At 41.7% G+C, this 24,604-nt stretch overlaps 1 protein-coding gene across 1 annotated transcript in view; it reads right to left on the reverse strand.

Moving 5' to 3' along the window:
* The window catches only part of LOC119861416 (guanylate cyclase soluble subunit beta-2-like), a 30,732-nt gene extending 6,397 nt beyond the window's left edge, over nucleotides 1–24,335 (reverse strand). Inside the window, exons 1-13 of the mRNA XM_043492581.1 lie at nucleotides 23,925–24,335; nucleotides 22,099–22,172; nucleotides 21,007–21,101; nucleotides 19,621–19,780; nucleotides 19,137–19,236; nucleotides 16,844–17,064; nucleotides 15,863–15,974; nucleotides 13,752–13,855; nucleotides 10,986–11,202; nucleotides 8,402–8,722; nucleotides 7,472–7,620; nucleotides 1,214–1,360; nucleotides 794–948 (exon numbers count right to left, since the gene is read on the reverse strand). Of these exons, the coding sequence (XP_043348516.1) occupies nucleotides 794–948; nucleotides 1,214–1,360; nucleotides 7,472–7,620; nucleotides 8,402–8,722; nucleotides 10,986–11,202; nucleotides 13,752–13,855; nucleotides 15,863–15,974; nucleotides 16,844–17,064; nucleotides 19,137–19,236; nucleotides 19,621–19,767 (1,673 nt within the window). The 5' untranslated portion in view covers nucleotides 19,768–19,780; nucleotides 21,007–21,101; nucleotides 22,099–22,172; nucleotides 23,925–24,335. The remainder of the gene's footprint in view (nucleotides 1–793; nucleotides 949–1,213; nucleotides 1,361–7,471; nucleotides 7,621–8,401; nucleotides 8,723–10,985; nucleotides 11,203–13,751; nucleotides 13,856–15,862; nucleotides 15,975–16,843; nucleotides 17,065–19,136; nucleotides 19,237–19,620; nucleotides 19,781–21,006; nucleotides 21,102–22,098; nucleotides 22,173–23,924) is intronic.
* Between the last annotated feature and the right edge of the window lie 269 nt (nucleotides 24,336–24,604).

Consider the following 24,604-nt stretch of genomic DNA (forward strand, 5'->3'; position numbering starts at 1 on the left):
ATTGAGGCGGGATTTACCTGCCAATTAGAGCTTTATATAGACCGGGTATAGGGTGATATGAAATTGTCCATATCACGAGTTGGACTAATTCTTCTTCCCTAATGTAGTTTAACTAAGTACTTCTGATAGCAAACTTCATCTATTACATACCAGAAATTATCATTATGCTTCAGACTTGGATGAACAGAGTTCAGTCTTTTATTTTTAGAAAATAGAGAGCAAAAACTAGGGAAAGGGGTCAATTAAGTGATTCTTAGGTGAACAAAAGCTCTGATTTTATAAACATGGAGGTGTGGTGTAAAGTTTTTATTGGCACTGAGAAAGCTGTATTCCTCATGGGTGGAAAAAATACAGTGGTTTATGTAGTTCATGCTAAATAAATCCCAATAAAACCGTTATATCACAAGTTATCAGGCCCAGTACAGAGATAAATGGATGAAATTCTATGGCTTATTTTATGCAGGTCAGCCTAGATGATCTGATGAGCCTTTAAATCACACCATTATATATTATTTATTCACTTGAGATATGGAAAAATATTTTTGAAATATTTTACTCTAAAATGTAGAATCAGAGTAAACTGTCTTGGTGTAGGGACCGTAAATTTCACCCTCATGTAATTGCCTCAAAATAATTTTGACAAATAAAACTGTTTTACAAGACTGATTATTGTAATGAAATATTTGTTAAAACTGAGTAAGTTATGGAAGACAATGGGATTTACATCTAAAACCCAATGCAAAATTTTCCAGCAAAGCTGTAAAGAAGAAGGAGCATTACTGTAGCTACTCACTAATAGGTAGTGGGGCTAAGGTGAATTTTACTTGGAATCCCATGACTCTCCATCCGGGAAGCTATATTCACGGTGTCTCCAAACAAGCAATAACGAGGCATCTTTTCTCCAACTACTCCAGCCAGGACAGGACCTGTGTGGATCCCAACTCTAATCTTTACAAAAACACAAAGAAACCCAGAATATCACCTATTTAATGTACATTTAAAATGTTAAACAGCCATCTATCCATTAATCCTAATATAGTGGGGCGCACTTCTGAAAAATCAGGCAACTTATCAAAATGTGGCTCTAGGGGACTTGCCCAAGGTCACAAAGGAACAGAACACAGCTCTGTTGAGTCCCAGACCAGTGCATTTACCACACAACAACCCTTTCACCCAAATAGCACTTGGAAACATCTCTGTGGTACTGACTCACTTGGATAGGATTTCCAGAAACCGGATTCTTCACTTCTTTGGCTGCTATGATTATTCCCAGGGCAAAGTTGGCAACTCGCTCAGCATGAGTAGATACAGGCACTGGGACACCTCCTACCACCATGTAGGCATCGCCTATTGTCTCCACCTTTAATATTTAGGGAAACACAGAGGAGTCTTCTAAATACTTCTAATTCTGAGAGGTTTTTTTTTCAGGGGCAGGGACTTTCTTTGCCTGCAGCTGCTCCATTTTCCCTTTCAAAGGTTGTTCTCGACTACTGAGAGGTTGCAGTGGAGGGAACCCCCAGCCTTTTGACTTCCCTGATTTCCACGAGGCTGATGTTGGGTCTGCTGTATCCCTTGGTTCTGCAGTGAGAAAGTTTCTGCCCCCTTGATCCTGGTTCTATAGAGGGCGCTTTGAAGGGCCTGAGGAAGTGGAGGAACGGTGCTGTAAAAGCATCCCCCTATGACTCAGGGTGGGAATGCCTATGCACACTCCCAAACATGAATCATTGAGGCAGCAGCTAGTCTAATGGATTTATTGAATGCTATTCAGAGATGGTTCCCCTGTGGGTCTGGGGAAGAACAGGCCCACTGCTCCTGCATGTCGTAAGAGGCGATTATACGGGGGCTGCCTGGAGAGGGATGGGCTCTTCCAGGTTAGAAATTTGCCCAAGACACATTCTATGATGAGCAAGTCAACCATGTCCATACCAGATTGATTGCAGCCCAGGTTAATAATGGTTGCACCATTCGTCTCCCACCAGGGCAGATGCGACACGTATACTACTGGTGTAACCTTAACAAAGAGGATCCGTGGAAGAGATAACATCACCACAACCACATGGAATGTAAGGACATTGAGACAAATAGGGAGGTTGAAAGAACTCATGTACAAAATGGAACAATACACCTGGGACCTCCTAGGAATCTCTGAGGTCAGATGTCAAATCGTTGGAGAGGTACTAACAGAAGAAGGCTATGTACTCTATTACAATGGAGAGGACAAACATATCAACAATGTAAGATTTCTTGCATAAAGATATCAAGAATTCAGTATTAGGATGCCGCCCAATGTCCAGCCAGCTTATTTCTATCCATCTAAAGGCAGTACCGTTTAATATCACAGTGGTAGAAGTATATGCCCCTACAACAGACTATAATGATGAGCAAATTGAAGATTTTTACAATCAGCTCCAAGACATCATCGATAATGTACACAAGAAAGATATCCCAATTGTACAGGGAGATTGAAATGCTAAATTGGGCACTGACACACAGGTAGATTGGGGAAATTATTGTGGCCCTTGCTGTAATGCGGTAACCAATAAGAGAGGATTGAGACTTTTGGAGTTTGCCAGCTATAACAATCTGTTTCTTGCAAACACATTAGGAGCACATAAAGCATCTAGATGATCAACATCGCATGCGCCTAATGGTCTATATCACTGCCAGATCAACTACATCATGGTACAAAACTGATTTTGTTCTGGGATTAACAGAGCTAAAACAAGGAGCTTCCCTGGTGCTGATATTGGAAGTGATCACGACCTTGTGACGCTAAATTTTTGGCTGCCTCTAAGGAAAATCGTCATGCCACAGTTCACCAGAACCAACTTTGACTTAGAAAGACTCAGAGACTGAAACATTGCAGAGTCATTCCAAGCAATGATTGGCGGAAAATTTGCCCCACTGCTTGCTCTAGAGGAAGATGTAGAAACAATGACCAACAATTTCAACACTGTAATGAATGAGGCAGCAATGGACATCCTTGGGAAACACCATAAGAAGACAAAACTATGGGTCACAAATGAAATACTACAGATGTGTGAAATTAGAAGAGAACTGAAGAGAGACAAGAACAGCACTGAGGGAGCTGATAAGTACAGAGCGATTTGCAGAAAGATCAAGAAAGGAATGAAGGTGGCCAAGGAGATATGGATTGAAAATCAATGCTCTAAAATTGAAGAGTATATCAATAATGAAAGTAGCAAATGAGCCTTCCAGGTTCTAAAAGATCTGACAAAAGAAAGATGGACCAAAGATAATGCAATTCAAGACAAAGAAGGGAACAGTCTTCCAGAAAAAAGGGGCATCATCAACAGGTGGACAAACTACTACTCTGATCTATACAACCACTAGACAAATGGAGATCCTAGTGTCTTAGACAGCCCAGATTCAACAGAGGAGGATGATTTTCCAGTACTGCATGAAGAAGTGGAGATAGCGGTGAAATCACTCAAGAACAGAAAGGCAACAGGTATTGACAACATCCCAGCCGAACTGATGAAATTCATAGAAGAAATAGTAATAGATGTACTCACCAAGATCTGCTACAAGATCTGGCAGACTGGTGAGTGGTCTTCCACATGGACACAATCACTAATTATCACTCCACCAAAGAAAGGCAACCTGCAATTGTGTCAAAATTACTGGACCATAAGCTTAATTAGCCATCCCAGCAAAGTGATGTTGAAAGTCATATTGAACAGATTGAAGCCACAAGTGGAGAATATCATCGCAGAAGAACAGGCTGGTTTTCATGCTGGAAGAAGTACCACAGAACAGATTTTCAACCTTCATGCTCTATGTGAGAAGTATTTATGACACCAGCAGGACATCTGTCCCCTTCTTTGTTGACTTCAAGAAGGCATTTGATAGAGTATGGCACGAAGTTCTCTGGGCAACCATGAAGAAGTACAATGTTGGTCGTAAGCTTATTCTTACCATTAAACAACTGTATGCCAAGGCCAGCAGTGCAGTTCTCGTCAATGGCACAATAGGACAGTGGTTTCGCACCACTGTTGGAGTCTGGTAAGGCTGCCTTCTTTTGCCCACGCTGTTCAACATCTACTTGGAGTGCATAATGACTGATCTCCTAGAATATCACATATGCACAGTCAGCATTGGGGGGCGAACAATCGCAAATCTTCAGTATGTTGATGACATTGATGGCCTGGCAGGCAGCGAAGATGAACTTGCCAACCTTGTAAAACAATTGGATGAAACCTCTGCAAAATATGGCATGGAAATCAGTACAGAGAAAACAAGCTGATGACAAACAAATGTGATGGGATCAGCTCACCTATCACTATCAGTGGACAAGAGCTGGAGACAGTGAAACAGTTCAAGTATTTGGAGGCAATTATCACTGATGAAGGATCCAAAGCAGAAATTCTGGCAAGAACTGCGCAAACAACAGCAGAAGTGGCAAAGCTAAAGGCAATTTGGAGGAATAAGAACATCCGCCTGGAATCCAAACTGAAACTGCTGCATGCATTGGTTATCTCCATTTTTCTGAATGCATGCGAAACATGGACCCTTACGGCAGAACTTGAATGGAAAATACAGTTAGTAGAGATGAGATACTTCCGTAAAATCATGGGCATCTCCTACTTTGACCACGTCACTAATGAAGAGGTCTGCACTATCATCACCCAATGCTCGAGGTCACATGAAGATCTCTTGATGACGAGGAAGAAGTGCAAGCTGAAGTGGTACAGCGATGTAACAAGATGATCTGGCCTATCCAAGATCATCCTCCAAAGGACAGTACCGGGGAAGAGAAGAAGAGGTAGACAGAAGAAATGGATTGAGAACATAAAAGAGTGGACAGGAATGGACTTCGCGGAGACTCAAGCACTGACACAATCATCGGGATGGAGACAATTGGTTGATTGCTCATCTGTGATGGTGCCCCAATGACCAATGCGGTTATTCGAGCAATGATGATTCATAGATGGATGGCTAATTCACAAATTGAATTTTAAAAGGATAATTTAGGGGGAAATATAAATGAGGGGCTATTTTTCAGTGACACTTACTATTAAACTAGTCAAATGATTGTTTAGAAAAACTATCCAAATGTTAGGAATACATTAAATTGCAGTGTGAAGCAGGCTGTGTGGTGCTGGTCTGTCATAACCTTCTTTACAAAAGGACCAGGTTGTCTTTCTGCAACCTATGGATTTCCCATAGTCTCTATTATGGACAAAGTGTGTCGTCCTTACTCAGGCACAGATCTCACTGTAGTGAGCAGAAGTTGTGCTTAAGAAAGTACTTCGGGATTTGGCCCTGGAAACAGATTATGGAGAGCCCATGCCAGGAATATAAGAAGGTTGTTTGAACCACAGAAATCCCAAAAGTATTACATTCATTGTACAAAGCCGTTATGCTATGAAGAAATTCTCTAAACAACTCTTAGGACATTTCAGTGTTTCATTCATTATCATTACATGAGTGATTAGATTAAATTGGATTTACTGGTGTTTTTTTCCTGAACGCCAGTAATATAGCAAGCACCAAATTCCTAATAAGCTGCCCATTAACATAACCACTTAAAACAATATAGCGTGCTAGGCATGAAAACTGTGTAGCTATAGAAAGCTCCCATCAAGGTAGTCCACTTAATGATAATGCCAGTTATTATTTACTATAGTAAATAAAAAAAACAGCCAAAGACACTAATGCAAATAGATATTCTAATTATATTTATGCTGTGCCAAGAGATTTTCTTCAATTGGATTTTTTTCATAACTTCCGACATTTATTAGTTTGGGCTAGGTAAGTTCCTTTGATCAGTTTCAAGAATTCTTTCCCTCCTGGGAACCTTGAAACTGTAACCTACTCTTCCCTCAAGCTCCCATGGGTTTAACTGAGAGTTTTGCCTGAGTAAGGAATGAGTAAGGACTTCAAGATTTGGCTCTATTTGCATAGATATTTGCAATTGTAGGGGGAGAAATATAAATTTCAGGCCAGATGTTCAGACTTCAGAAGTCCATGGAGCCAAGCCGATTATGCCAGCCAAGTTCTGGCCCTTAAAAGCAAACTAGAGAGAAAATACCCATGTTCCATTTTGATGAAAGTTTCATCTCTAAGTTGTTAATTGGATCTAGCTGATAATGTTACTGCCAGAAAAAGAGGATACTTAAAAAGACACTGTAGCCCTCCCCCAAAACCCCAGCCACAGGGATGGCTTTGTCTGGACTGGTGGCTCCTGGTGGGCAGGCCAGAGGAGCTCAGCTAAAGTCATTGGTCCCGTGCACCTGAGGTAGAGTATATCAACTCTGCCCTTGAGCCTGAGCCCAGTCAGCAGCCTCTACTAGGATTAGTGTACAACTGAGTTATTTGGGCTATTGTGAGCATTGCATCAGTTGCCTTTTTTGGGACTGGGTGGGAATTTTTCCCTCACCATCAGGCTGGCCGGGGGGGTGAGATTTTTTGCCTTCCCCACAACAGCTCAGGGACCCAGTGGGGTAAGGTTCAAGTCATCACAACTCAACAGGTGGCAGGTATCCAGTGCAGGTATTCATTCCATAGGGGACTGGTTCCCTGAGAAAGAAAAGTTGGAAGTAGACTTAGGGGAAGACATTCCCTAAAGAAGCTGTGAAACAGGCGTGAGACTCCTAACACCTGATACAGCAAAGCGATGACCCCCTTTTCCCAGCCCCTGTATTCCCATTAGAGGGGAGTGCAGTGGAGTCCCAGCAACAGGCTAGGACCAGCTGGGTGAGGGGAAGCGGATGGCAGCCCTCCACCAGGTAGAACCAGTTAAGGACGCAATCATGACTTTCACTGTATGAGTTACAGCTAGTTAGTTCCCAGATGAGTTAAGTATAAAGTTGTGGCCTAATTAAGCCACATTCCTTGCATTTTGTCTTTCTTTCTGCATGTCCAGGACAATGATCTAAGCCAGGTTGGGCATAAGATGAACGATCCAAGCTATCCAAAACAGGCAATCCAACTAGTTTTACCACTTTGGACTGGTATCAGAAGGTCCTATCACCTTGGATTTATAGGTAGGCTTTTCTGTGGTAAAAAGAGATCAACTATCCTTACCCCAGTGATGGCAAAATAAGGAGTGAGTGACTGCTGGAGTACCAGGTGAAGGACAAAAGAGATTAAAATCTGCCACTCTGAATAGCTCCAAAAGGGGAATGGTGGGTTCAGAATGAGCTAAATGAAGTCAAGGAAACTAGGAAGGCCTGGTTCCATTCATGTTTGAATCTTTTTAGCACATTTAATTACAGTCTCTGCATGTTTCATTACACAATTGTGGAAAAAAAATATAATTGTTTTAATTAAATATAGCAACATTGAAATAGCAGCAACAGTTATTAACAACTTAAATTCCTTTAGTTTCCTGACCTCCTTCAAGGCCACCATAAACTCCAGTATTGCATGCTTTATTGAAACCCTTTGCAATTCCCAAACATCAGTTTAATGAAAATAGCTGCAGCCTTTTTAAATAAGTAATTACCTTGTAGACATCATGCACTGTGGTTAGTCTGTCAAATCGTAGATACATTGAATTTAACATGAGGACTATCTGAATAGGCTCACACTGGGCACAAATGTTGGTAAAGGTCACAACATCACTGAACGATATGGTGCATTCTTTAAACTCTCCTGTGAACAGAAAGGTCTGTGTTAGTACTCCTTCCATTTATAAATAATTCTGATGAGTTGAATTAATCAGTAGCTGTGGCTTCTATGCACACACAAGACTTGTTTGCTGAGATTCCTTTTCTCACCAAATTTTTAGCAAATAAGATGATTCATTTAAGATCCATATTGGTAAGGGAGGATCTGATTTAATAAAGTATCAAATGTAAGAACTGCAGCACATCCTAGACAATCCAGGAAGCTGACTAAAGATGTTTAAGCACCTGGGCCTGATTCAGCAAAGCACTGACACACATTTTTTAGTCTATCCCTACTCAAGGCAGCACTTAAGCAAATGCTCAACTTTAAACTTGTGCTTAAGGCCCATTTTCTTCAATGGAATTTAAGCATATGCTTAAAAGCTGTCCTAAATAAGAATAAAAATGCTTTCCTAAATCCAGCCAGTGCTGGGCTTACACATTTTTTTAGAGGAACAACAGCATTGTAGAAGTACAGTCAATTTGTTCAGTCGCCTCCTCCCTTCTACTCTGTCTTTTTCCTAAAGCTCTCCAGCCACACTCACACCTCCCATCTTCTGCTTAGGTCAAAACAAAGCCTGCTTTATTGGTGCCACTCAGAGCACTGGCATTGTGCTTGCTGAATGGGCAGCCACCAGAAAGGGGGGTATCATTGAGGCTATATAGGTTGCACAACCCTGAAGCCAGCTCTGGATAACAGCACAGTTCCCAAACCTAATATTAAAGACAGGGCTGCTTTTTAAAATACACATATCATATTCATTCACCTGCCTCAACTCGTTTTCCCTCTTTTAGCTGGTTGGCCACGTGCTTTGGAAGCATGGCATAGAGCAGAGCTTCGGTCTTTTTCTTCTCTTCCTCCAGGTGCTTTGAGAGTATCCGCAATTCTTCTTTCTTCCTCTCCAGCTGGTTGGAGAGCTCCATCTCAGCCAGCCTTTGCTGGTTGAGAAGAATCAAATCCCTGGTAACGTCATGAGGTGCTATGTCTGCAATGTGCATCTGTCTCTCTTCCAACTCATGCAAAGTGCGTAGTAAAGGTGAGCAGAGATAGAGCATGCACTGCAGATACTCCATCCAGATCATCTGGCCTGTTTAGAATAGGAATTGGAAAAGAAAGTGAGGACTTGCAACAGCCTAGTTTTAATAGTATGGGATTCTTAGCCCTTAGGACAATGGCTTATCTTTAGGTGTATGTCACCTTGGGGACTGTCAGGGTTTGTCTGCACTGCAATTAAAAACCTTTGACTGGCCCGTTCCAGCTGACTCGGGCTCTCACTGTGGGGCTGTTTAATTGCAGTGTAGACGTTTGGGCTTGGGCTGGACTCTGGACTCTAGAATCCTGCAAGGTGGGAGGGTCCCAGAGCTCAGGCTGCAGCTAGAGCTGGAATATCTGCACTGCACTTCAACAGCCCCACAGCCCCACAGCCCAAGCCCCGCGAACAGAGTCAGCTGGCACGGGCCAGCCACCAGTGTCTAATTGCAGTGCAGACATTCCCTCAGGTCCTAGAGTTTCAGTCAGACTACGAAGGATGCTGTGCTGTGCTGTGCTGGGCAGGAAGCAGTGGCTTTTTGCAATCAAAGGTGCCTAATTCTGACCCATTCTATCTTCTCTATACTAGAAACCACTCTCCTCCCTCAGTCATTACTTACAACATGCCTGTCAAAACTCCCATTGACTTCAGCGGAGCCTGGATTTTCACCCAGAAGGTCTATGGCAGAGTCAGGCACTGAACCCAGATTTTCTGAAACCCAGTCTAATGGCATATGACCACCTTTCCTATGAGAGTTTCTTTCCCTTTGACAGTATGCCTGATATACTATATGTTTTTACTTCATCTGTAGGCACAGGAGAGAATTATTGAATTTTAATGGTGACTTGCAAGGGGGAAAATTGAGCTTGTGCTCTTTTTTGCTTCTTTATGATATATAAAGAATGCCTGAAGGATAGGTAGATTTTTCGTTCTTTCTTTCTTTCTTTCTTTCTTTCTTTCTTATTCTGCTTGCTTTCTGTGTTTAGAAATTCAAGTCTTATCTATCGTGTTTTTCTTGAAAAATTGTATGGACAACTGGAGAACTAACAGGCTTATGACATAATAGATACCATAGAAATTCAATGTAAATAACTGGGAGGAAATGTAATTTTCACTCTGACTATTTAGAACTCCTTGTTTTGTTAACATCTTTTTTACTCAAACTCCCAATACACTTCTGAAACCTTCCAAAAGATCTCCCTCAAAACCAGGGAAGACCAGATTTAACATGCATGATACTTCTAAGACAAAACGTGAGCAAATAAATTTTTCAGGCCTTCTTGTTTATATCTTAAAGAAGCAAAGTGAGGACAAACCCACATTTTTTCCTTTCCTTTTAAATATACACTTTGTTGCAACTAAATGGACCAATCAAAGAGTCACTCAATACCATTTTCTCTGAAGGAAAACCAATCAAATAAAGTGATTTCTTTGTCACAATAATTTAAACTGTTCTGTATTTTTAAGTAAAGGAGAAAGATAGAAATGAGAATCAGAAAGTATAAAGGACTATAAACAAAAGCAAAACTGACTATTCTTTGATCTCAGTGGGCAGGAGGCAGTGGGAGGGAGAGGGAGGAGTGGCTCGGGCTGCCAGTGGGCAAGAGGCGCTGGAGGAGGGGAAGCTGGCTGCCAGTGTAATTTTTTTCCATGGGTGCTCCAGGGCTGGAGCGCCCATGGAGTTGGTGCCTATACCCTCACTATACAAATTGTTCCAGCTCCCCTGCAGGTGGTACTGAGAGCAGAACTTAGCTCTCTGGGCCTGGTCTTGCACACCTCAAACTACCAATGAAGGAGATTGTCTTGGCTGTGTGCTGGGGATATCCACTGGGACAAGTGGGAGGGGCCATGGAGTGGCAGCAGAACTACTCTGCAGAGTAGTAGAGATTGTCTTAACGGCTAAAATAGCTTCTATTTTATCATTCTACCACATACACAACAAAGGACAAGGACCAGAGGGTTTGTGTAGGGAGCTACCTGCTCATTCTGTCCCAGCTCACTGTCTGCCTTGCCCCAGTAAGTCAGGAAGCCCCTAAAAAGATGGGTTCCATGCTTTGGGGTAAGCACTTCTATGCATCCCCAATACCCCAGCCTTCCACAAATGGAATCTCATTGGTTCTCTTGCCAAAAAACCCACAACACCTGCAGAGGGAGGAACAGGCATGAGTGTATTAAAGTATCACTCATCTTTCCTATACTATACAAACAGCTGGCCATTTATTTGTCTAATGCAGGGAGGGAGGAGAAATCAGCTAATTCAACTCTACAGTTATTCTTGATTTAGCAAGAGCCATTTATGTTCATTGAAAAAATTAAGTATCTCTCAGCTCTAGCATTGGACGTTGTTTCCATGACTCTGGCATCATCTCTCTCTTAGTCCGGAAAACAAATTGACTGTTGATAAACTTCTGAACGCTAGAGATGGTGAATGTCACTTCTGGGTGCACAATACTGAAGTAATGATCCAGGCGAATTCCCATGGTCTGAAGGCCAGGGACAATCTTTTGAATGCTCACCCCAGATTGCTTTACTCTGAGCTTAAAAACAACATGGGCCACAGGTTCCATTTCATGTCCTCTTTGGGATCAGCTACCAGTCATCTGAAACACCACTTGCAATATATGATCACTGTTTTCAAATGGACTTAGCTTCACACAGAGCCAAACAGTCAACCATCTCATGGCTCAAGTACATAGCTCATTTCTCCTCATTGCTTCTGTCTTATAGAATAACATAACATAGAACTAGGAAATAGTGTTATAATCATACACGTGTATATATTTTGCTAAGATTCCAAACTTTAATCTTCAGTGAAATATCAATTATATTCAAGTAATGAGTCTGATCTTTGTCTTGCTTACACCAATGTAAGTCCTGTGTAATTCAATCAATCCCAGTGCAGCTAAAAACCAGTGCAAGTGAGAGGAGAATCAAGTCAATTTTCCCTCAATGCTATGCAGTAGAACATCAATGATTAGTAATGAGAAAGCACTGAGTGATGTTTAGTTCAGTTCCATAATGTTATATGAATCATTTTTTTCTAAGACTCATTAAGCTCCTTCCTTGTCTCCCTACAATTCCTGGCTCCCTAGGGAATATAGCAATGTCATGGTGACTTTGGAGAAAAATGAATTCTAACATAAAGAGGATTATATTATGTTTGTTTCTATAATCTGCCATGCTGTGATCTCTTTTCTGTTCCTCATATGGCCATGGTTTCACATTGTGGTGGCTATGGTAGTGGCAGCAGATTTAAGCTGTTTTCTGTGATTTTCAAAATAATTGTTATAATCTTAAATTTTGTAAAGGACATTCAGCATTTGGGATGGGTGTTTCTAAAACCTTTTTAAAAGATATACCACTCATTATAGTTAAATACTATAATTACAAAAACAAATTAACTAGTCAGCAGAAGTGAGCTGTAGCTCACGAAAGCTTATGCTCTAATAAATTTGTTAGTCTCTATGGTGCCACAAGTACTCCTTTAGTATTGACCTACACTCAGAATAGAAAATAACTGTGGTGGCAAATGTGTTGGCAAATACTAACTTTGTAATGGGCACCATTGACCTATGGTTACTTTCTTTGGCCGTATCTTGTATCAGTTTTTAAGGGTTTAAGAGCTGTCTTTGAAATCGATGATAATATGGCCCTAATTTCAGCAGGGCCTGGGATTTTCTCCTCAACAAGCAATTCACTTTCTATGACTATGTTAATTGCAGCCCAGCTGAGGAGCTGCCCCAATTGATGGGAGCAAGATCTTATTCTGCACAAAGAATCTGGTTGCAGTGGTGTTGATAAGTTGCCTTAAAAGGCTTAAAACCCCTGATTTTCATTCACCATTTACTACATTATGAAGTGGGTCCCATCAACATTTTGAAACCTCTGTATCTAGCCCAGTTGCAGGAACACGTTCTATAAGCGGCTAATTTATTTGCTTTGCTTAACCCACCCACCCACACGCGCTCTCTCTCATCCATCCATCTCCTGTGTGAAGCCAGCGTTCTCTGCAGAGTATGAGAGTAGAAAATTGAGGAGCTTGCCAGGGACCAAGATAAGGGAAATTAGCAAATCTGGCAGAGTTCCCCAGCACATAATCGCTGCAGTCAGTGGGAACGGAGAAGCTGCTTATACCAGTCCCCTTCTGGCAATATGTTTGTGAAAGAGAAATGGCTCAGAGGCCTGCCATTAGGAGTGAAAAGAAGCTGGGTTCCTCTTCCCAGAGGATGGGGTGGTGTGCCAGTCACGTGGCTGTGTGTCTGGGTTTTCCTAGAAGAGGAGCCCTTTGCTGCACACAAGTCTCACTGATCAGCCAGGCTCCACTGAAGTCATTGGGTGAAGAGGAGATTGTGAGTGGGGGATGTAAAAGGGAAGCCAGATGCGAGTGCTGGGCTGTCAGGGGAGAAGTCACTTTGCTAGGGAGTCCAGGAGATAGGGAAAGATGTTGGAGAATCCAGGAAACGAATGTGTGTTTGATGACTGAAAATGAGGCACCATGTTAGCATGTGTGCAGCCACTTCACACACAGAAATCTCAGTGAATCCCCTTGCGATGCGGGAGACCCCACTTCGAGTCCCACTCCAACTGATGAGAAGAAGGGATTTGATCAGGTATCTGCCACCTTTCAGCACTAACCACAGGACTATGTGATAATCTGATGTAGGGCTCCCTCAATCTCTCCTACTGAAGTTGTTGCACTTTAGTTAAATAATTAAATATTAACTGGATCAGAGAGAGAGTGAGAATCACTCCATAGCCTAGTGGTTAGTGCACCAGGTGAGCCCTGGGCTTACGGTTATAAGGAGGTTCTCCCCACACACACACACTCCCTGGCCATTTTGTGTGGAGCTAGATGGCCTCTAGCACATCTACTGGATCAGGCCACACACAAGAGTGAGATAGAGGAAAACCTATCTTAACACAGTTCATGGATTGCTAGCAGAGATGGGTACCTATCTCTATGAGTGGGATGGGGCATAGGACGCAACCCTGTCATTGCTCAGCATCGCAATGCCTAAATCCCTTTGTGAATCTGGGCCTATATGGCTTGTGTGTGTAAAACTTACTTACCAGGTACTTGCCTTACCTCTTCATCAAAAACAATATGGAAAGGAAGTCCATTGCAAAATGTTTTTGTATCTATCCAGAGGGTTGTAGGATAAGCAGGATCAAATCCTCTCAGAAGTTTACCTGCAGTAAGATAAATCTGAAGTTTTCAATCATTTTGTAGCTCAGAAAAATAATTAACAGGATGATGTGAAACAATAAGGTAAATCAATATAAATAATGTGTGAGTATAGATATGTGCAAATTCTAGATGTGGTACACCGTAGATAAATATAAAGCGACTTGCCCATTTCAATTTTATCTGGATGAAAAAGTTGAGGTTTTTAAACCTAGAAAAATATGAATTTTTATGTGTGTGAAATTATGCAGAAAATAGATGGGTAGCAGTGGGGCTCTGTGACTATTTCAGATACTATAGCAATTGCCACTGCGATGTTCACACCAAAGGGTATATAACAAAGGTGTTCAATATAGTCTGCCAGCTGCTTATGGACACTCATAGTGGAAATGTTTAGGGACACAGTTTGCTGTCCCTTATGTGCAGAAATCTGGTCCAAGAAATGGAGAACAAAAGGAGTGTGTGTGAAACATTCCTGGAGCTTTTCCTGAAAGCAGTTGCTTTGTCTGTGGGAAGGTAGCAGCTTGCAACCAGAAACGTGATGTTTTCATATTACATGCTGAGCACAAAGCAGGTAGATTAAAATGTCAAAAGTGCCTACATAAAACACATGCCCAAGTCTTGTTGATTTTCAACAGGTCTTAGGCACCTCCGTCACTTAGGGTATGTCTACACTGTGATTGAACACCTGCGGCTGGCCCATGTCAGTTGACTCAGGCTTGTGGGGCTCGGGCTGAGGGGCTGTTTAACTGGGGTGTAGATGTTCGGGATCGGGCTGCAGCGACCCATCTATCTTCTACATAAAAGTACATCTCCAATGCAATTAAACAACCCCCCAGCTGTGGGTGTTTAATTGCAGTGTAGGTGTACCTTTAAGCAGTTTTGACTATTTTACCCATATAACAATAAATAATCTCTGAGAATGGGGACATGCATGATTATTACTGCATGGTTTATAGCTAAGCATTCTCCAGTAACCCATAACTATCAGACTGCTGATTATTTCAAGTGATCTATTTTCAAATGTCTGTCATTAGGAGCAGAGGAAAAAAGGTAGCAAGTTCTCAGGTGACTATGGAGAGAAGGGGGCTAGATTAAGATGCAAGGCCTAATTTTCAGAAGAGTTGAGGTTCTGCAGCTCTAGCTGAAGTCAGCGGGAGCTCAGTATCTTTGAAAATCAGACCCTTGGAAACTCCAACAATTGATGAGCTGTTACAAGATAACACAAGGAATCAATTTATTTGATTTTTAAAATGCAGTTCTACTTCAAAAAGTGATAAATGGCAATTTTGTACTCGGCAGATCTGCTCGTTCTGTATATTTAGAGTCATATAGGTTGATGCTAGATTCAGACATCAGTTTTCACTCCTATTAGCCCTATTGAACCAAAACAGCTATGGGAAAGTGAACTGGATTCTAATCTTTATGAATCACCAACAGAATTCAATCATCTACCCTTGAGAGAACCTACTGATACCTATTGATACACAGGTGTCACCTAGGGCATTAATCAGACAGCATAATACTTGCACAGCTGTAGCAGAGGGTATGATTTGACCCACAGCACCAACACAGTTGCTGATGTTTGGAAAGGAAATAACCCAGTTTGAATCAGATCTCAGGTTGAGCTCACAAGGCTGGCAGCTAGAAAACCTTTTATTTTATTTTATTATTCGTAAACTAAGACTACTTGATCTGGAAATCATTGTAATTAAACATGGAACTCCATGATGCTGTTTTTACAGAAGCACTTTTCATGTAGAAACACACTCTAAAGATGAGACACTTTAAAGCCTGAGAGACACACAACCTGCTGCACTTGAGTATGTGCTGTCAGTAAGCATGCTTCTTTGTCCACAACTTTGATGGAATACAATATTCTACTGAAAGGATCGGGGAAAATATGATTGGTGAGTAGTTAATGGAAGTGAAGTTATGTACGGCTTATAGAATACTAAATTAATAGTATTAATAGATGATGTCAGATTCCCTTTGAATGATCTCCCTCTTACCTCTTCCTAGTGTAACGATTCCTCTGATTGTTTCCCAGTGATTTTTCTTGGCAGGACAAATAGAAACAAGGCTTGTTCCGTCTCTAATCTTATTCATGTTTTTTTCAATATCCTGTGGAATAAACCAATCTGAATATTCAACTCTTTTTTCAGTTCTTAAAACTCTAGCTTTGAGGACCAAATCCTCATCAGGTGTAAATCAGAATAGGCCCAATAACTTCAAAGAAGCTATGCTAATTTACATTAGCTGAGGATCTGACCCAAAGAAAAATACTTTAATGGAGATAAAAAAATATAAAGGGCCAAATTTTTAAAATTCCTTGACCCCAGCCTTTGAACTTAAACTGAGACATGCAAATTTGATAGTTCAACATACAGTTGTCTGTGGTGTACAAGATGTTGCACACCCAGACAGTCATAGATTTGTACAAATGTCCAAATCGGATATTAGCATCTACCTGATGTCCATGTGCAAATTTCATTTGTGCAATCCAAATTTAGGAACTCAGAAATACATGCCCAAAAGTGTGGGTATGCACATGAGGGTACGTACACTGCAATCTTAGAGGCAGCTTTTGAAAACTTGGTACCTACATTTATATTTTTATACCAGACTAAACAAATAAATGCAAATAAATCATATCAAACTTCCTAAGTTAGTTCCCAGAGGCTCAGGGCCTGAGACTGTGCAGTGATTAGCCATCCTTACTTCTTACTGAAATATTTGATTTCCTACAGATTTTAATGGGAGCTGAAGGCATTCAGTAAATTGGAGATTGGACCTGAAGGACCCAGTCCTGCATATTATTCTGTGGTGTCAATAGGATCTGTCTATATGAAGTAACTTGCAGGATGGGAGCCTTAAATGGTAACAGCAGATTCATCTAAAATATTTTGGGTAAAAAAATCCCAGGTACAGTATATATTAATGAAAGATATTTATTTCCCTGACATTTATTTATAGGAGGAACATCAAAATACCTCTTTATTCAGTTGTTTCTCAATTTGCCTTCCAGGGTCAGCAATGTATTGTGGTGAGGAATAGAATTTATTTCTCTTTTTGTATGAAAATACAGGTTTTTGAGTGACAAGGAAAACTATATGCTCTTTTTTCCCAGTTCTTTCTTCCTCCTCTGTTTGATTGACTATTTCCATTGAAATTTCAGTGTTGAAAAAATCCAGGGCTGCTGCACCAATGATTCCTGAAAGGGAATAAAAGACAAGTTTCTGTAGTGAACTAAAACCTTCCATTGTAACAAATATCTGTGCAATGCTGTGTACTAATTCAAGCATTTATACCTAACTTGTGCAGTTTTGAGTGTTTATATATAAAAAATCAGAAGCACAAGATGACATGATGAATCAATAAAACTAGGTACACCAATGTGTACATTTTGGGCTAAATCCTCAGCTGGTGTAAATCAGCCTGCCCCCAGTAATTTTATACAGTGCAAGGGCGATTTACACCAGCTTTGATGCGACGTACACCTTGGGATGTTATGAGACATATTTAACTATCAAAATAGCAAACAAAGTTAGTTCAAAAAAAGAAAAGGAGTACTTGTGGCACGTTAGAGACTAACAAATTTATTTGAGCATAAGCTTTCGTGAACTACAGCTCACTTCATCGAATGCATCCGATGAAGTGAGCTGTAGCTCACGAAAGCTTATGCTCAAATAAATTTGTTAGTCTCTAAGGTGCCACAAGTACTCCTTTTCTTTTTGCGAATACAGACTAACATGGCTGCTACTCTGAAACCTGTCATTATGCAAAGTTAGTTCAGAAGATCTGTAGAATCTGAAAAATTCTCTAAGGACTGAATTGAGCCTTTAGACTGAGCCATAAGTAAAAAGGGCTTTGTAGCTGCACTACCCTAAGCAGAGCGCTGAGAAGGAATTGTGACTCAAAGACACCTCTCTGATTTGGAATCCCTGCAGAGCTCCCATTTGATGTGGGGAGTGGAGGGGGAAGAGGGGTAGTTTGCATCATTTTCTGCTTTGGCTCTTCATCAGACAATGCACTCTGCTGGCTGGGCCATGGAGGTAGCCTCTCCATCACCTCGCTCAATCAGCCTGCCTCACCCTCGCCCATATGGGCCCAGGAGAGCAGTATTGGGCCAGAAGGCCCTGGTCTCCCACCCCCCTTTCACTCCATGCCTAGATTCAAGATCTAAACAAGTCCTGTACTGCTAGGTTGAGGGGTGCTTTGAGACTTTACTCCTCTTACCCTCCTGTGCAGGTTAGTCTCAATCTAGCTGATTGTCATGCATGTACAAAAAGTTTTCCTTTGTAAAACACACTGCAGCTATTTTCTAATATGTATATTTAGACAGATTATAGAGTTTTCCTATGATTCTTCCTTTTTATTTTGAATAACATTTTCCACAGTCTGACCTTAATTATGTAGTCATGGGGAATTTTCTCTCTTGAAACAAGACATTGCATCAATATGTGTTATTATTGCTTCCATTTGTACTTAGTAATATGTGGTAGCTGAGTGCAGTATTATACAGTGACAATGACCTGAAAAATTATTCTGAATTTCTAGAGACTGGTGAAGTCCCAAATCGCTATACATTCTGAAATATCAAAAGGCAATGGGTATTCATAAAGGAAGAAGCTTTGATTCCCATTTGAGATTACAAGTTCCTTTGAAGGGGCTCCACTTAATTATCTAGAGGTTACAAGTAGGGATCTATTTTATCATAGCACAAATATAATTGTGAAATATAGTGATTCTCTCAATGTTCACATGGATCAGTTTCTGAGTGAAGATATAGATTCTTGCAAATGATAATGGAGAGCCTAGTGCTGAATTGAGTCCAATGGCAGTTTTGCCTGGATATTCATTGCAGGATGGCTCCATGATATATTTTTAACATCTTTCCTCAGATTAACTGTCCTTTATACTCCATTTTAATGCTTTTCGGGATATGAGATATTGAGAGCTAGCACGCAGGTGGACTCCATAATGCATATCAGCAGTTTCAACTTCTTCCATCATAAAAATCTGTATGTTTTAGAACTGCTATGACAGGACAGACATTAATGGACTGCTTTTGCAGAATTGCTGAGTACCCCCAAATCCCACTGAAGTCAATGAAAGCTGCAGATGTTCAGCATCTCTGCAAATTAAACCATAACAGTAAAATATTTAAAATCCAATCAAGATTCTGTCGGACTGTCAATTCTCATCCTTGTGAAAACTAAGCAAAGAATAGCTGTAAATGTATGAGTCTATAGATGTAATGCATTACTAGCTCAACTGCATTACCTGGAACAATATGGCAGAGACCTCTTCTATCTGAGTAGTAATGCAAATGCATTGACCCATCTTCATTCTTTTCTACCCTAAAAGAAGGTGCATTCATCTCCTGAAAATAATAATAATAGTTAAATATCCTCTATCATAAGGAACTAGTGCAATAGCAAGCTCTATAAAAGCACCTTGTATCTTATCAAAATAAATAGTTATACTTTATAACGCTGATCTCATTTCATTTGCATTTATCAGAAATGAAAGATCTTTATGTTAGAAGGAAACTATACCTTTTATTTGATTCAAAGTATTGAATAACTTTACATCTAGTATTAAGGTTAACTTAGAATAGCTGACTTCTTTCCCCACTAGTGCATCAGAATAATTAATTTCAGTGCACAAGAGGGACGGTTGTAGCACAGTATTTTGTTGACACATTGGTGTGTAAACCCTAGCAGGGTACATCCATATCTGCTCAGTAGTTCTTACTTAAACTTGCCTGATAAGAAAGAGACAAGTAGCTATGTAATGCATCCAAGTTCTCAATGAACTCGTAGAGATTTCCACCCAAAGTTCTCAGCATATGGTCATAGCCTGACTGTTTGCAAAATTCAAAGAAAAACTCCCCAAACTGCTTCAGAACCATATCGGGGGGGCATCTGGCAAAATAAAGATACCTTAATTAATTAACATGACAGATGTGAGAGTTCTAACAATGCTGAGAAATGGAGTAACAATAAATGCAAAATGTTTGTAGAAAAGGTAGGGAATGTTAAGAAATGTGTGTGTTATGCACAGCAGAGATCAGGGAGGGTGGAAGTACAAAGCTCTCCTTTGCACTCTCCCTACCCTGGGGTCTTGTGTGCAGGCCCCATTCCTGGGCTTAACTGAGAGCATCCTGAGAGCAGCTCTAGCTCACTAGCTGTTAGCCCCCAGGAGCTGAAACCACAGATGGGGGATCAGGGTAGTGTAGGGGCATCCCATCTTGTCCCCTTTCCCTCAGCCATGACCCCATATGTAACAGGAAAGGGATGTAGGAGCCCATATGCCACCAGAATATCATCCTTTCACTGAGCTGTTCTTCCATCCACGGCTTACTAGGTTGGCTTGATGGCAACGCAGTGCAAAGCAACCATGCTACACCCAAATATCCCAACCCACAAGTCTAACTTGGTCAGTCTTTTGAAATGTGTTGATCTCCAGCTAGCAGCAAAAGCCATGGCTATGTATTGCGCATCTTTATTGTATATTATTTTTAAAGAAAACTTGCAAAAAAAAAAAGTTATGACTGTTACAAATGGAAAAATGTGTATTTTCTCTAGCTGTCCCATTGTCTAAAATAGAAAACAAAAAAGCCATCTCCAGTACATGTCTGAAATTCTAATATTTTCAATATTAATTCTTAATACTGTTCTCTGACTCGGTTCTCCCCATTGGTGCTTGGAGATGAAAACTGCACCTCCCTGGGACTGCAGCCATCTTCTTGGGAGAAGGGCAGGCAATATTTTTACTATTGCCTTCCCCCAAAGGGGTAGATGGGGAGGATAGTCTTAAACAGAGTTCAGGACCCTGTAGGACCCCACACTAGTGGAGGGTATCTGGTCAATTAGTCCTAACTAACATTACCCATTTTGGGAGCTCCAAACAGTGGCCTGCTCCAAGCACTTTTTATCATGAGGTTGGTGCAACTGCCTTCTGGATGAACTTCCCAACTCCGACCCTGCTCCAGCACAAGCAGGTATAACCCAAGATCAGTTTAGTCCCTGGTTTATAGAAAGCCCAGTTACACTCCTGTTGAACTCATTTGGAAAACTCCCATTGACTTGTATGGGACACAAGACCTCAGAGGCTTGGGCACATATTGTTTTGTATTGCATTGACATACCTAACATTTTGCAGGCTTTGTCAATTAGCTGCATTGTGATCTCATCTTTGTAAACTTCAAAAGTCAGAAATGTGTCCTGAACTCCTGCCTGGATTCTGAAACAAAAATGAGATTCATGTTGCAATATCATTCTAAACAGAATACGTTTAAGACCCAACTGGCATCCCTTAATCACAATTTTCCTATTTGCACCCCTCACTGTGGTACCTGAGAACGACCCTTCCCTTCATTAATGTTAACTGGATAGATGAGTACCTGTTGAGGACAGAATCTAAACTTAGGGCTCAAACCTGCAACCTTTGTTCAGGTGAGAAGTCACATTGACATTGGTGAGACTTAAGTATGTGCCTAAGTGATTGGCTGAATCAGGATGTATGCTGTACAAGGCTGATCCTATTATTTATTATGGTAGTGCCTATGAACCCCAACCTAGTATTAGTGCCCCATTGTGTTAGGCATTGTACAGATGACGGTATTGCTTTTGCTTTTGTTCCATTGGTTTACTGTACATTGTGGCACACTCTGATACATTCTTGGTTCCCTGTGGGCCTGAACCAAAACCTATTTGAGTCAATGGGAATCTTTCCATTGGTTCCAATGGGCTTTGGATCAGGCCCTATGCCACTTGGTATCTACATTTGCTTTATTTTTATTTCTTTATATTAAATAAAATTCCATAAAGCTTTTCAAGTTAGAGAGAGAGAGAGAGAGCAAAATCAATGTTTTCTATTACATTTAATTACTTTTCCCTGAGGCTCCAAGATGAAATTGATTTCAAAATAAGGGTGTCTTCTATTCAGCATAATTACTTTTCAATAATGATACAATGAGCCAGTATGTCTATTGCACACATGTCCCTCAGACAAAATGTCATCCTTCATTATTTGGTCTAATAAATGAAGTAATTAATATCCTAGGATAAAATGTTGCAGTGTAAAAGCCTTGACTTTGATTTAATAGGTATTTTAATGATTGCTTACTGAATAATGAAGACTTCAGCATTCATTCAACAGTGAGAAATTGGTATTCTGTGGTACTATATTCCTTTTTATACTTTCTCTTAATTTATTAAATTCCTTAGGAATGAGTTACCTTAATTTTTCCCATGTTTCTTCACCATATTTTTCAACCACCAAAACCTTCAGGCATGTGTTTATAAATCCATACTACAAAAATAAATATAGGAATATGGAAAAATTATTTACAAAAGTGCCCTTGAATCATGCAAGCCCATAATATTTTAAATTCCACTGGTATAATATAATACAAAATAGAGAAATAACACTTTGTACTCATTTAGTGCCTTTCAACCAAGTCATTTACAAAGTTGTGTATTATTTATCCGTACATTTTAAAAAAAAATTAGGGTAAAAAAAATTCTTAGTCCTGTTTTATAGATTAGGAAACAGGCAAAAGCAAGCTAAAATCTGTTCTGATACACTGATGTCAATCCAGATTCACTCCCATAGAGTGAAAGGAGTTAGTGCAGATTTACATCAGTGTAACAGAAAGCAAGATTAGCCCCACTGTTTTCTCAACTATTGTGTATGTGTTTATCTAGGTACATATAAAATGGAGGTGACAGTGGTTTAAAAAGGTGAGTAAACATTAAGTTATATAGATAAATAGTATCATTACAGTGATAATTACTGAAGCTAGGGGCAGCTTTTGCAAGTTGGGGACTTACCCAAATTCACATGGGCATGATCCAAAGCCCAGTGATGTTAATGTTAAACCCACCTGTGAGAGGAATGGGGCTTGGTGTAGGCCCATGGTGAGTTGGTCTGAGAATGGGGACTGCAGGGCCCAGTCAGCTCTCCAACCCCACTGCTTAAAATGATTAAAATCACTATTTTAATATCAGAATTTACTTAGAAGAAAAGGAAAGTCCTCAGTAAGCATTTCTGCCACATTTTTAAATTTTCACAATGAAGGCCTGATCCTGCATTTCTTCTGTATTATCGTTATATAGCAGGCAAAACCTGCAGGGAATGGCAATTTTACTTGCTGCAAGTACTTGACAGAGCAGCTGCTGTGCAGTTCAATGGAAAGAAGCTTTATTTCTGGATTTTGATAAAATGCACGATATTCACCAGAATGATCAGAATAGGGCTTGTCATGGAAACACATGTTTAAAGAAATATATATATAGGTTAACCTGTCAAAGTTAGTCACATAAATTCAGCCCAAGAAAACTTGCAAATCCACAGAAGCTATTCTGTTTGATTGACACTATTCCCCATAACAGTTATGTCGCCTATCAGTGGTTAATGTGCAGTCCACACCACGTCCAGGCAGACATTTGCATCTTGCCCAATGAATAACTTTCTAACGTTAATAAAGCGTCCATCGCTCTTTTCGAGGGACCTGCTCTAAATGTCCGTCGGTGACAGGTAGGTTACACCATCTCTGTATTCATGTCCAACGCTGCATTTCTGTCATCCCCAGACATCAAATTCCTATCACAAATTGCCTTCTCCCCTACCCGCGAGCTCTGGTGCGCCAAGTTTAAGCCCCCACCGCGCTCTGAACGTGGCGGGCAGTGATGGGACTATTGCAGGGCAGGGTTTGTCTAGAACAGTGCTTGACCCTGCAATTACGCTCTAGCTCCGGGTCCCTTCAGGCACTGCAGTGACGATTTTGATTTCGGTTAAATCTGGCCTCTAGGTGGGAGGGGGGATCTTTAGCCACTTCCAGAGCTGTTCCTGCGCAGCAGCCCTAGCTGGGGGGAACCGATTGGTGGGGAACCAGTCTCAGACCGATCAGTGGCAGGCTCTTAGGCCAGGATGAAGGTTGAGAGGCTAAATGCCAGATTTAGACACCCCCTAAGCTTCCCCGCCGCGCACAGGGCATGCTGGACGCTGGCTGGGAATCCCCGCGTGGGGCCGGGGGTGGAAAGGGACCCAAGCGCCACTCACCATCCTGGCACCGAAGGCGCAGCGCTGGATCCTGCTGATCTCACCAGAGCCGGGCCCCTCGTTTAAAGAGGCGAAATCCCCCAGGGCAGAGAGGGCTGTCCTGTCTCCATGGTACCTCGGGGTCCTCAGCGGTTTCCCTGCTCCCCACAAGCAGAGAGAAAGGCTTTAAGTCGGCCCATTGGCGGGCAGCCGTCCCTTAGCAAAGCCTCAGCAACCCCGTTCCCGGTGAGTCAGCCATCCCGACGGGTCTTGCGTCTCCATCCTCCCCATGGGCAGTCAGGAGCCGCCGGCCATCCGCTGCAGGGCGGCGATCACCTCCCCGCAGCGATCCGGGCCAGTGGAGCCGGCTCACGCTGCAACTGCAGCGCCCCTCTCCCTCCCTCGCAAACGCCCATCCCCGGCTTTTCGGGCTTGCTGCCCCTCCGGAGCCGGGGCTGGGGCTGGGTGGGTGCCGATCGCTTGGCGCTGCGCTGGGCGGCGCTGGGGAGCCCAGGTCGCTGTCCCAGGGTCGCGGGTGCTGAACTTCTCGCTGCTCCGGAGCGAGCCCCGGTCATTCAGCCCTGCCGCCAAGGGCTTGGTGCCCATTCCGCCGTGCCCAGCAAAGCCTGGGGAGGGGGAGCCCCGAATCTGCCAGCTCTGATTGCGGCTGCTGGAGAACAGAGACGAGCTCACAGGGGCGC

This window comes from Dermochelys coriacea, chromosome 9, assembly GCF_009764565.3.
Source record: "Dermochelys coriacea isolate rDerCor1 chromosome 9, rDerCor1.pri.v4, whole genome shotgun sequence".
Taxonomy (NCBI): Eukaryota; Metazoa; Chordata; order Testudines; family Dermochelyidae; genus Dermochelys; species Dermochelys coriacea.